This window comes from Staurois parvus, unplaced genomic scaffold (genome assembly GCF_062004578.1).
Source record: "Staurois parvus isolate SC_StPar_1 unplaced genomic scaffold, SC_StPar_1.0 ptg000159l, whole genome shotgun sequence".
Classification (NCBI taxonomy): Eukaryota; Metazoa; Chordata; class Amphibia; order Anura; family Ranidae; genus Staurois; species Staurois parvus.
In genome coordinates, this window is record NW_028317955.1 from 1,591,148 (window position 1) to 1,603,762 (window position 12,615).

Below are 12,615 nucleotides of genomic sequence, written 5' to 3' on the forward strand. Positions count from 1 at the left end.
ACTCTGATGTCATCACCACTTAGCTCCGCCCCCTCAGCTTGCAGTCATTCCCTTTGTGTACGCTACCAGGAGTGGAAGCGATTTCTCTTTCTCTGTGCAGCTTTGTCATTTGTAATCATGAAGCGGCTATTTACGAGAAAGAGAGCAAATAATGTGAAGGACCTCCTGAAAACCAACAAGGAGGAGCCTTTTACATTACAAACAGTGGGACCCTTAACAGAGGACCACAGAACAGCATCACAGCCCCAAGATTCTGCCCCTAAAAGGGGGAGATTTAGGGCAGCTGGGAAAAGATTTTGGCAGTGTCTGGCTAGATGTTGCCCCTTTTCTCAGACAAAATTAGAAGAAGAAGACGCAGAAAGTAAGTACTAGTCTGTTGAGATATAATGCAGGGCACTGTAAGGGTATACAACATTTATCACCAATTACATATATATTGGGGTCACTATACATACACATAATGGGGTCACCGGGTAGAGAGTAGGGGAGAGTTAAGACCCCGTCAGGTACCTGGAGGTCCTGCCAGTAATAGCACTTGTCATTAGCAGCAGCATTTGTCAGCCTGCCCTCAGTTGAATTCAGGTGACAGTTGGGCTGCAGGGGTCAGGGGTCAGGTGTGCAGGAGGCATACATGGTCTATGGATAAATACAAAGTCAGTGTGAGCCCCTCCCCAGTGACAGGCTGTGTATACAGGACCCTTCAATAGCAATGAGACCTTACACTGCCCCCCCCCCCCCCATGACATTCCCATTCACTAGGACCATTCCTATAGACAGTTGTGTCCTAGGATCTGTATGACCAGGCAGACTGGGGGCTGCAGGAGCAGACCATTCATTCCGCTTTGTCATATTTTTCTACACACACATTTCTAAATCGTTAGGAAAGTTGGGGTGTCATCCACAACTACGGACTCACAACCAAATACAACATAGTGTTACATTTATATTTAGTCAATGAAGATAAGCAGATTGATGGAATTGCATTGAGAGGGAGGAACAGCTTAGGGCTCATTTACACCACATGCATTGAACGTAGTATGAATGCATATACAAGAAAAACAATGCATTTCAATAAGCCTCGTTTACCCCATTGCACTGCATGTGCGTTTATGAAAAGTACAACATGCTGTATTGTAGGGGGGGTGTGTAGAAAAAACGTAGCTCAATGGATGTGATGTAAACAAGCCCTAGAGCACAAGAGTTACTTAGCAGAAAGCGCAGCCTGAGTATGGAATGGGCCAGTATGGATTCCCCATTGTAGCTGATCATTGCTCTTTGGCAGTAAGATCTCAATATGGTCAGATATCACATTAGGATTGCTATCTTTTGGTGGTCTGAAAGTGTAAGTACGGTTACTCAGCATTTCATAGCTGTCAGGCTCAGCTCACACGAGCTTTGTCAGCAGGTGTCAGACGGACCTTTGGGAAGCGTTTTTAAAGCTTCTCAAACGCTTATGAAAATTCTGCACATGGCAGCACATAGTGCTGTTCACACTGAAGCGTTAGCGTTGCGGCAAAACTGACGCTTCATGTGGAGTCAGGAGGAGTTGAAGCCTCCCATTCAAGTCTATGGTGGCGTTTGCGGAGCGGTTGCGAGGCAGTTGCGGAACGTTAACACCATTTAACTTCATTATAAGCGTTTGTGGTGCGGTTTTTACGCTTGGCAAATGTCTAACAGATTCAAAAAAGCGCATGGGGCGTTTGGGGAACGTTAAAAACGCTTCCCATACGCCTGTCTAACGCCTGTCCAAGGCTATAGGGGCGTTTGGCAAGAGTTAGAAAGAAAGTCAAGTGTGAACGAGCCCTTAGGGATGTTACGGGTTTTAGAAAGCCATGCACTGACAATAGATCCCCAGGGCTGAGAACCATATTGTCTAGGAATGGATAGAACTGCCATAAAGGACAACGTGTCACATAAGATTAGTGTCACAACAAAGATTCCCTTCCATATGTAAAAGAAAAAAAAGACATTTAAATGGCCGCAGTTACCTCATCTGTGATGTTTTTTTTTTTGTTATTTATCTACTTGTACATGTTCTGTTTACCTCTCATACTATGTTTGCTAAATTTATGCAAAATAATAAAGACATATATGCCTTTAAATGGCCGCAGTTTCACATAAATGATGTGGAAGTAGAAATAATACTTTTTTTCTCTGTCTCCAGGCAAAAATGAGATCCCATCCAACAAAGACACTGCGCAAATTCAGCAAGCTACATCGATGGAGGACAAGAAACCTCCCAATACTTCACATACCAGTGAGAGTAAGGAGGCTTCACTGGTCAAATCTACTTCACCTACCGACCAGTCCTACAAACTCAGCCTGGAAAGTTTCACCTTCCATAGAGTACTAGGACAGGGGAGCTTTGGAAAAGTAGTGTTGGCCTCTCATCCTGACATTAAGCAGAAGCTAGCAGTGAAAATGGTTAAAAAAAGACCATTACTTCGACAGGATCCCAGCTGCGTCATTACAGAGAGCTACATAATGGAAATGTGCAACAGATACTCATTTTTCGCACATCTCTACTGCTCCTTTCAAACAGAGACTCATCTCGTCTTTGCTATGGAGTTCCTGGGCGGAGGAGATCTTGAAAAATTCATAAGAGATTCAGCTCCACTTGATGAAGTAACCTTAAGATGTGTTACTGCCGAAATTCTCTGTGGACTGCAGCACCTTCATTCTCTTCAGATTGTCCACAGAGATCTAAAACCAGAGAACATTCTTCTGGATAACGCCGGGCACGTCAAGATTGCCGATTTCGGCCTGTCGGCAATGTTCGTCACGGAGAAAAACAGAGTCAAAAGTTGCGTGGGGACGCTATGTTACATGGCCCCTGAAGTCTATTATCAAAGGCCATACTATTACCCGGCTGACTATTTCTCATTTGGGATAATAGTATATGAGATGGCCTTAGGCGAGCATCCTTTTTATACTGGACAGGAGACTGAAGAGCAGTTGGTTACTTCCATGTACGCCACGGAACCCTATTTCCTACGGCACTTGAACTTTTATCTGCAAGATCTCTTACTCAGACTTTTACGTCATGACCAAGAGCAACGTGCGCACCTGGTGTGCAATCTCAGATCACACCCTTTCTTCAAGGGTATTGACTGGGAAGAGATAGAAGAAGGACCATCACTCGTACAAAGTACATTGGAACCTATTCTCAAGGAACCACTGCAGGAAATCATTGAAGTGGATACTTTTCTGTCCAAAGACCTGGAGATGCCAATTGACTCATTGCATCAGGAGTATTTTAAGGCCTTTGAATACATTAGTGAGAGAATGAAGGCGAGACAAGCCTGATCCTCACCACCACCACAACCAGAGGGCCATCCTTCAATGGGTGGTCAACTAAAAAGTTCACAACAGTGAACAAAAAATGTAAATTAGATATGATGATAGATAGATAGACAGACAGATAGATAGATAGGATAGATAGATAGATAGATAGATAGATAGATAGATAGATAGATAGATAGATAGATAGATAGATAGATAGATAGTGCGCTATCCTGCCACGGTGGAAATCACAGTGGTGACCCAGGATTCTCGACTATAGAGGTTGAGGGGCTCCAGGCAGTTGTAATTCAGAGGAAACTGGTTTATCAGTTTCCTCTTTGGCTTGTAAAGCCTGTTTTGGGACCTGTAGCCTGGAGATTTCAAAGAGATTTGGGAGGGATGAAATCTCCAATCCTGGGCCCATGTTTTGAGAGCAGCCAGCACGCTGATTGCACAGGTGTGTGCAGGCTTTTTTGTGGAGTCCAGGCCATGATTCTGGGCTCCACCCCAGCAGACAGGAGGGCTCCACCCTGGCACACAGGAGGGCTCTGCCTTGGAGTCAGGTGGGCTTCACCTAGTAGAGGTGGAAGCCAGACAAGCTGTGTGCTATTGGCGAGCTGTGTGCGGGAAAGCCATTTCGGATAGAGTCTGCAGGAGACAGACGGAAATCGATGTACAAGCCAGATGGCTGAATATTGTTTCATTTGTTTGATGGTGGATGCCCCTGCGTGGGAAAGATTTATGGAATAGATAATATTGATAGATAGATGGGCGGCACAGTGGCTTAGTGGTTAGCACTTCTGCCTTGCAGTAATTGGGTCATGGGTTCGATTTCCAACCATGGCGCCTACTGCATGGATTTAGCATTTTCTCCCTGTGTTCGCGTGGGTTTCCTCCGGGTACTCCGGTTTCCTCCCACACTCCAAAGACATGCTGGTAGGTTCATTGGCTCCTGTCTTAATTGTCCTAGTTTCATCCCTGGCCATGTGGGATCTCAGGCATGGTAGGGGTTGGATTAAGACATGGCAACCTACCCTGTAAAATAATTGCTAAGAAAATTCATGGAAAAGGTCGCTTACGAGTGACGGTCCATGCAATTGCCAAGGGTCGGATACGACTGAATGCATAGATAGATAGATAGATAGATAGATAGATAGATAGATAGATAGAGTAAGGTAGGAACTGGCCAGAGAGGGATTACTTTGACGTAGTTGGCCGGCTTAAACATGCATTGAAATGTATGTGAACGAAAAATCCCTGTTTCTATGGAAAGTTTGCTAGAAGGAGGTATATAGCAATGTAATAAGTATAAATCAGCACACACACATATATAAAATCCTCAGAAATCCCTTAAAGTCATATCAATATCCTTCCCCTGAAGTACTAATAAAACATATATTCATTTACTTAAACCCAAAAACCCACAATTATAGTGAAAAAATCAAGACCCAAAGAGTTTACCCAAAAATAAAAAATATCAAATATATATAAAAGAACAAAAATAAAATAAAGTCCCAATATGCAAAGTGTCCAAATAATGTGTCCAAACAAAGATCAATTTCTTGATAGGAAGACGCTTCCTACTCCACTGAAGAAGATGCAAATCAATCACAGGTGCTCTTCAAATACCTCAAAAAACAAAATCTCAACATAGTATATTACCTTTTAAATCCCAGAACTAAAGTGCCACACGTGTATCATGCAAAAAAAAAACACTCCAGTGTCACAGCACTCATGTGAAGAAAAAAAAAAAAAAATTTTAAATATCACTGCAAACTATATATAAAGTGCATAATTACCCTAAAACAAACAAATTCCAGCTTGTAATCAACCACATATGTACAGAGTGTCCTTAGATTGGTATCCTCTTGTCCCTCAGGACCTCACAAACAGACCAGGAATCATTATGTGAATTATAATCATATATAAAATTTATTGTAGCCACTTACATATAAAAACGATAAGATCAGCAAGACATCATCAAACTCCTCATGCCCAGTATACGATCCCCTTTCCGTGTGTAGAGGGTCTCCCGATCACCAGGTAATTCCCCCTTGCTACTCCTATCCAGCACTATCACTTTGTAGCTCTGGGGGACACCTGAAGTGCACCGTTTCCGTGTTGGAGGTCTGGAGAGTAACGGTGCACTTCAGGTGTCCCCCAGAGCTACAAAGTGATAGTGCTGGATAGGAGTAGCAAGGGGGAATTACCTGGTGATCGGGAGACCCTCTACACACGGAAAGGGGATCGTATACTGGGCATGAGGAGTTTGATGATGTCTTGCTGATCTTATCGTTTTTATATGTAAGTGGCTACAATAAATTTTATATATGATTATAATTCACATAATGATTCCTGGTCTGTTTGTGAGGTCCTGAGGGACAAGAGGATACCAATCTAAGGACACTCTGTACATATGTGGTTGATTACAAGCTGGAATCTGTTTGTTTTAGGGTAATTATGCACTTTATCTATAGTTTGCAGTGATATTTAAATTTTTTTTTTTTTTTTTTCTTCACATGAGTGAAAAAATCCCTGTTTATATGGGAAGTTTGCTAGAAGGGGGTATATAGCAATGTGTAGATGGTTTAACAGAATTTTTAGTGGTCACACCCATCACAGGTTGCCTGCAAAAATCTATGGGGGGGTGTAGACAAGACCAGTCACCCTGCACAAGGGCCCCAGCCCTGGTTCACACAAGAACACTGCTGTGGGTGGCAATAGATTCCTAACGACACTCCAAACACACATCACAAATACAGTGTGTTTGCCTGCACCAAAATGCATGGTACCGCAGAGCCATGTTTTTTATTATTATAATACAGGATTTATATAGCGCCAACAGCTTACGCAGCGCTTTACAACATAAGGGCAGACTGTACAATTCCAATACAAATGAATACAGAAGGACTGAGAGGGCCCGGCTCGTTGGAGCTTACAACCATGTGATCCAGTTTCAGTGCGTTTTTAAATTGCATCGCACTGAACTGCACAGGGACACACAGCGCGTTACTGTGCAATGCCGGTGTCAACCTGCACTAAGTCTGTACACAGTTTGGCTCCCCAGTCCCCTGACTCCAGGCTCAGTTCTTTGTGGATCAATTTCACCTGATGGGATGGACTGCCTGTTCTCATACACTCTTTCATGCCTGGACAGACTCTCTGCCACCTAGTGCATGCAACTCTGGTGTTTAAGTGAGGGTGGAGGGCACAGGTGCACCATCCAGTCCCACTGCTGGCAGACTGGAAAAGTCTATGGGAAACTGACAGCTGGTGGAAGGTGCACCCAATCCTACGAACATTTAGGGGACTATACACCCAGAGACGAATGCCCAGAAAGCCAGCAATCTGCATTGCGATCATTCGTCCCTGGGTGCATACTGCCCTAAATGTTAGTAGCTCTAGGTGCATTATCCTGTCCAGCTGCAGCCGCAAGGTTTCACAAGCTGCAACTGAAAGGCGTCTCTCTGTCACTTGGCGTGATGAAGGTCCCTTGCAGGTTCCAAAATGTTGCATTGCTCATGTAACACGCCTAAACAACACAAATAAAGGCAGTTCTACTGAAGCAGATAGCGCTGCGCTAGCCGTTATCTCTGTTCGCTGTGGCCACATCCACCCAATGCTGCAACACCCCACAATTGCGTTCCGCTATGTAGTGAGTGCAAAGAAGTAAATAAGCAGCTAGCACAAAGTGGCAAACCCTCTTCTTCCACTACATAAACATAGAAATAAAGGTGCAGCGCTAATAAACAGGAAACAAATATGTGAATACAGCGCACTGAGGAGCCTGGAAGCGGTCGGAGCTCACAGAGCTCCAACAGGGTCAGTCCAGCGCTGTGACCTACCCGCAGGTTGCTCTGTGAGCTCCGCCCACTTCCAGGCTCCTCAGTGCACTGTATTCGATAACGCCTTGGCTCCTCCCACAGTCCAGAGCTTTTGACAGAGAAGGAGAGTGCTGTAGCCCCACACCATTCTCAGCCCCCTCCCTCTGTCCATCCACCGGTGGCCCAGACATTACCCCAAACATTCATCAACTGCAAACTTTAATGGGCTGTAATGCACCTCAACAGCAGGATTTTGGCAGCAGGTGTCAGCCAATGATTCGTGGCTGACACCTGCTGATCTGCTGTGTCCAATCACAGCCCAGGCCCTGTGTTAGCAAAAACACAGGCTTCTGTACAGAGGGAATGATCTGTCTGTTTCTTCTCCCTGCAAAGCAAGAAGAAGGAACAGATTTTAGTAAAAACATTTTTAGTTTTCAGTAAATTCATAAGCACACACTTAACCCTTTGATTACCCCAGAATGTTAGCCCCTTCCCAGTAAACGTCATTCGCACAGTGACAGTGTAAAGTACTATTATTGATCTTTCTAATAGTGTCACTGGTGATGTCAGTGTCAGTTGGTATCAGATTGCCTACAGCACTATCACAGTCCCACTTCAAGACGCTGATCACTGCAATGATTCAGAAAAAATGAGGAAGGGTTGTAGCAGCGCAAACACTGCAAAGTCCTGGGAAATGGTAGTATGGGGTGATGGTGGTATTAGTGGCTACTGTATGAAGAGCGTAAGATTCCGTGTGGCACTGAGGGCAAGGCTTCCAAATAAGCTGTAGCAACTTCTGTAGATGAGAAAAAGCAGAGAAGCGCCTCTAAGTGCAATAAGTCTTTTAATTCAAGTCTAAATGTAGAAACACTCACATGTGTGAAGTAATCATAAGCATAAAAACCAAAGCATATACCAAATTAACTAAAGACCCACTACCCGAATTCAAACAGGACGCACTACTACTAACGAACACAGCCTTACTTGATGGTGTCATCACCAAGCAGGAAGCCTCTTTTCTATCTAAAGACTTCTACAACACCCCGTATTTTTACTTTCTGCCCAAAGTACACAAAAATCCAAATAATCCACCAGGAAGACCAATCGTAGCGGCCACAGGGAGCATTACTAGCGGTTTCTCCCAATATATCGACCACTTCCTACAACCCCTTGCACAGGCTCAACACTCATATATCCGGGACAGCGGACACTTGCTAGAATTACTCCAAACATACTCCTGGGAACCCGACTATTGTTGGGTCTCGTTAGATGTCTGCTCCCTATACACCTCGATACCCCATGATGTAGGCATCACCGCCATCCAGCACTATCTATCCTTGGATCCATCACTCAACCCCAAACAATCTTCCTTTATAGTAGACGCCACCTCATTTTGCCTCAAACACAATTACTTCACATTCAACCACGATTTCTACTTACAAACTCAAGGTACAGCCATGGGAGCCAACTTTGCACCCTCATATGCAAACTTGACTATGAGTTTCTGGGAGGACAAACACATATGGCACAATAACCCCTTTGCAGCCCACATCATCTTTTACGGCCGTTACATAGATGACATTATCGTCATCTGGGATGGACCAATATCACACGTAGACCAGTTCGTAACCCATTGCAATTCAAATCCTTTTGTCCTTCACCTCCACTCACCACAAACATACTCTTGTATTCCTAGATCTCGAATTATACCATGACAATCTCCAAATATTAACAAAAAACCACTTCAAACCGGTATCTGGAAACTCATACCTCCACTTCAACAGCTGCCACCACCCCAAATGGATCCAAAATATACCTAAAGGACAATTCTGTCGTCTCAGACAAAACTGCACCACAGATTCCGATTACAATCTCCAGAGCGACATCCTAATAAAGAAATTCCTAGACAAAGGTTACCCACACAAGCTAGTAGATGAGGCCCACTCCTTCTACCGCAAGGGTAGACCCCAAACACACAATAGCACAGAGCCTCCCAACCAGGTCAGATTTATAACCAAATTCCACAACAACTTTCACAAAATGGAGTCTATCATCAATAGACATTGGCCAATACTACTACAGGATCCACATTTAATAGACATTTTAGATAAAAAACCAAAATACACCTACCGCAAAGCCATCAACCTTAAAAACAAGATTGCCCCCAGCAAATACAACCCACCCACCAACACACCCAACACAATCTGCCTCATACCCATTGTCGGCATGTATAGATGCAACAAAGCGCTATGCAAAACTTGCCGATTCGCTAAACACGGACAAAAAAACTTCACCACAAAAGGAAAAACCTATTCATTCAAAGAATTTTACAACTGCTCCACTGATCATGTGATCTACTGTATATCCTGCCCTTGCGGCCTCCTATATGTGGGACGCACCATCAGACCCCTCCGCGCAAGGTTTGGCGAGCACAGACGTCTTATTGAAGATGGTAAAGACAAACATAGCGTCCCCCGCCACTTCCTTGAATATCACCAAAAATCCACTGATGGCCTACAAGTATGGGTCTTAGAATCCATACACAACAATCTCTCTGAGTCTGATCGTTTCAAAAAACTCTGTTCACAAGAAACTTATTGGATATTTACATTAGATACATTGTCTCCAGGTGGACTCAACGAGGAATTAGACATTAACACTATACTATAAACACTACAATCTCCCATTCACAGTCACTCAACACTCACAATGATACTTTCCCCCCCCCCCCTTTATTTTTATTTTTTTAATCAAATTTTTTTATCGAATTTTTTTTTTTTAATTCATTTTTAGTTTATTATTTATAACCTTTTGTTCATTATTTATATTTTATTCTGTTTTTTACTATTTTTTACAATGTAATTTACTCTTTATAATGTCATTTGCATGTATTATTACCAATATGTTTATCATCTTACCATGTTAACACCCATTGTCAATATACCCGCTAGCAACATGTATATATGTTAGAATTATTATGAAGCTCCTGTAGAGCCATAACCATATCCCACCTTGCAAACATGCTGTATTACCACTAAATATCTGCTCACTACTGATACATAATTGATGTGCCAGTGCTGCAAGGTAAACATTTTACCCCACTAATCTCCCAGAATATAATTTTTTTTTTTTATTCTTATTACCCCCATCAACTTTTTTCACATAGTTTCTTCGATTTTCAGCTGTTCAAAAATCTTTTATTAACGTCATTTTTCATTTCATTAATTTTTTTTTTTCTCTTTTTTTTAATTATTTTTTTCATAATTTTTTTATTTATTTATTTATTTTTTTCCATTTCATCATTTTTCTTTCGTCTTCTGTTTTCTTATTTATTACATCCTCTCTTTTTTCCATTTGGTTTCCTTTACCCCCCATTTAACATCCATGACTTTACACTATTCACCTGACAGCAATGGTAAATCACTGGTTACTTGGTCAATTGATCAATTAGACTCACGTTCCCTATATATTCACCCGTGTTCATCCACCTCCCCCTGCTTGAAAAAGGAGTGCACTTCCGCCTTCCACGGCCAGTGCATGCTCCGAAACGCATTGCAGTGCACCCTGGGATCTGACGTCATCACGGCCACACAGCCGCTACATTCCAGCGTGCGTTCCATCTGGCTCTGAGGGAGGACGTGCACGCCGGCCGGCCTCACCGCTGTTCCCCTCCAGCCACCACGCTGTTCCAGCCGAGAGCTGACCTCCCCACATCGCAGAGAGATGACGGCTCTTCACCCGGGTTACCACCCCACCGTTAACTATTGTTATCCACGGTTTTTATGCTTATCATTACTTCACACATGTGAGTGTTTCTACATTTAGACTTGAATTAAAAGACTTATTGCACTTAGAGGCGCTTCTCTCCTTTTTCTCTTTTGCTGATCACTGCAATTACTAGTATAAATAAAAATTTCCAGTTTATTTATACCATAGTTTGTAGGCGCCATAACGTTCACACAAACCAATCAATATACACTTACTGGGATTTTTTTTTTTTTTACCAAAGACGTAGCAGAATACATTTTGGCATAAATTCATGAAGAAATGTGGTTTTAATTTCTTTATTGGATATTTTTCTGTAACAAAGTAAAATATATTGGGTTTTTTTTCAAAATGCTCTATCTTTTTTCGGTTTATAACTTAAAAATGTAAAAACCTCAGTGGTGATCAAATGCCACTAAAAGAAAGCTGGAATATTAAGGTTTTGGAGTGACCAAGTCAAAGTCCAGACTTAAATCCCATTGAGATGCTGTGGCATGACCTTAAAAAGGCCTTTCATGCTGGAAAACCCTCCAAGGTGGCTGAATGAAAACAATTCTGCAAAGAAGAGTGGGCCAAAATCCCTCCACAGTGGTGTGAAAGGCTCATTGCCAATCATTGCAAATGCTTAACTGCAGTTGTTGCCACCAAGGGAGGCACAACCATTTATTAGGTTTAGGGGGCATTTACTTTTTCACATAGGGCCAGGCAGGTTTGGACAGATTGTTTTTCCCTTAATAAAATGAAAGCGTCACATCACTTAAAAACTGCACTTTGTACTTAGTCTGGTTTTCTTCATGTAATATTAAAATGTGTTTGACAGTCTGAATCATCTAAGTGAGACAAATATGCAAAAAAAAAAAAAACAGGAAGGGGGCAAATACTTATTTGACAGCACTGTTTGTGTGTGTATGAATTTTTACAGCATGTCTGAGCTTTCAGAAAGCAGAGAGCAGAGAGCTGAAGTTACAGTCTTCAGAGCTCATTGAGAGCTGATTGGAGGGAAGGGACACCCCCCCTCCCCCTTACACATCACACAGGAACAGAAATTAGGTTGTTCATCAAAGGCTGTGTGCTGGAGCTCCATCATGTGTCACCTTTTTTCTCTTGGGGTCATGAAAATCTGACAGGTGTGACTCAAACAGATAGCACAGGAACGAGGTAGCAGAGAAAAAGAACACTTAGGGCCAGTTTACAGCACAATAATGCACTCCGGATGCATTAAAGATACATTTTTGCTGACAGTTCACACCACACGCAGTTTTCATGAAGTTTGCTGTTTCAGTACAGTTCTGTATAAAAAAATGCAGCATGTTCTACTTTTTTTTCTGCACTGGAAACCGACTGGAACTGACTGCACTGGTGTGAACTAGGGCCATTGGACTACATGGAAAACACCGTGCATGCATTTTTTTGATGCAGCAAAAAAGGCTCAGGACTGCATCTAATGTGAACTAGACCGTAGCGCTCTGGATTGAGACACGCACACACTAAATCTGTTTGATGGTCAAAATCATTAAAGTGTGACAAACATGCAAAAAAAAAATAGGAAGGGGGCAAATATTTTCTTTTACAGCACTGTATAGATTTATTTCATATACAAATATTTCTAACACATCAAGAAAGTTGGGGCAGCATCCGCAACTACTGAGATGACACCAGACACAGGACAGTGGATTTTCAATTAGGATAAGCAGAATGATGGAATTGATAGAAGTAAATAAGGAGTATAGTATAATCAGAAGCA

At 42.5% G+C, this 12,615-nt stretch overlaps 1 protein-coding gene and 1 long non-coding RNA gene across 3 annotated transcripts in view; one reads left to right on the plus strand and one right to left on the minus strand.

Annotated features, from left to right (window-relative positions):
• LOC149463088 (uncharacterized) overlaps positions 1–12,615 on the minus strand; it is a 547,928-nt gene that overhangs the window by 315,834 nt on the left and 219,479 nt on the right. The window lies entirely within an intron of this gene.
• LOC149463107 (protein kinase C delta type-like) lies at positions 2,563–3,306 on the plus strand. Its single transcript, XM_089675908.1, has one exon. The coding sequence runs from the start codon at positions 2,563–2,565 to the stop codon at positions 3,304–3,306; it is 744 nt and encodes a 247-aa protein (XP_089532034.1).

Excerpts from the sequence above, each read along its gene's own strand:
- LOC149463107 (XM_089675908.1), top strand. The coding sequence starts at position 2,563 with ATGGAGTTCCTGGGCGGAGGAGATCTTGAAAAATTCATAAGAGATTCA.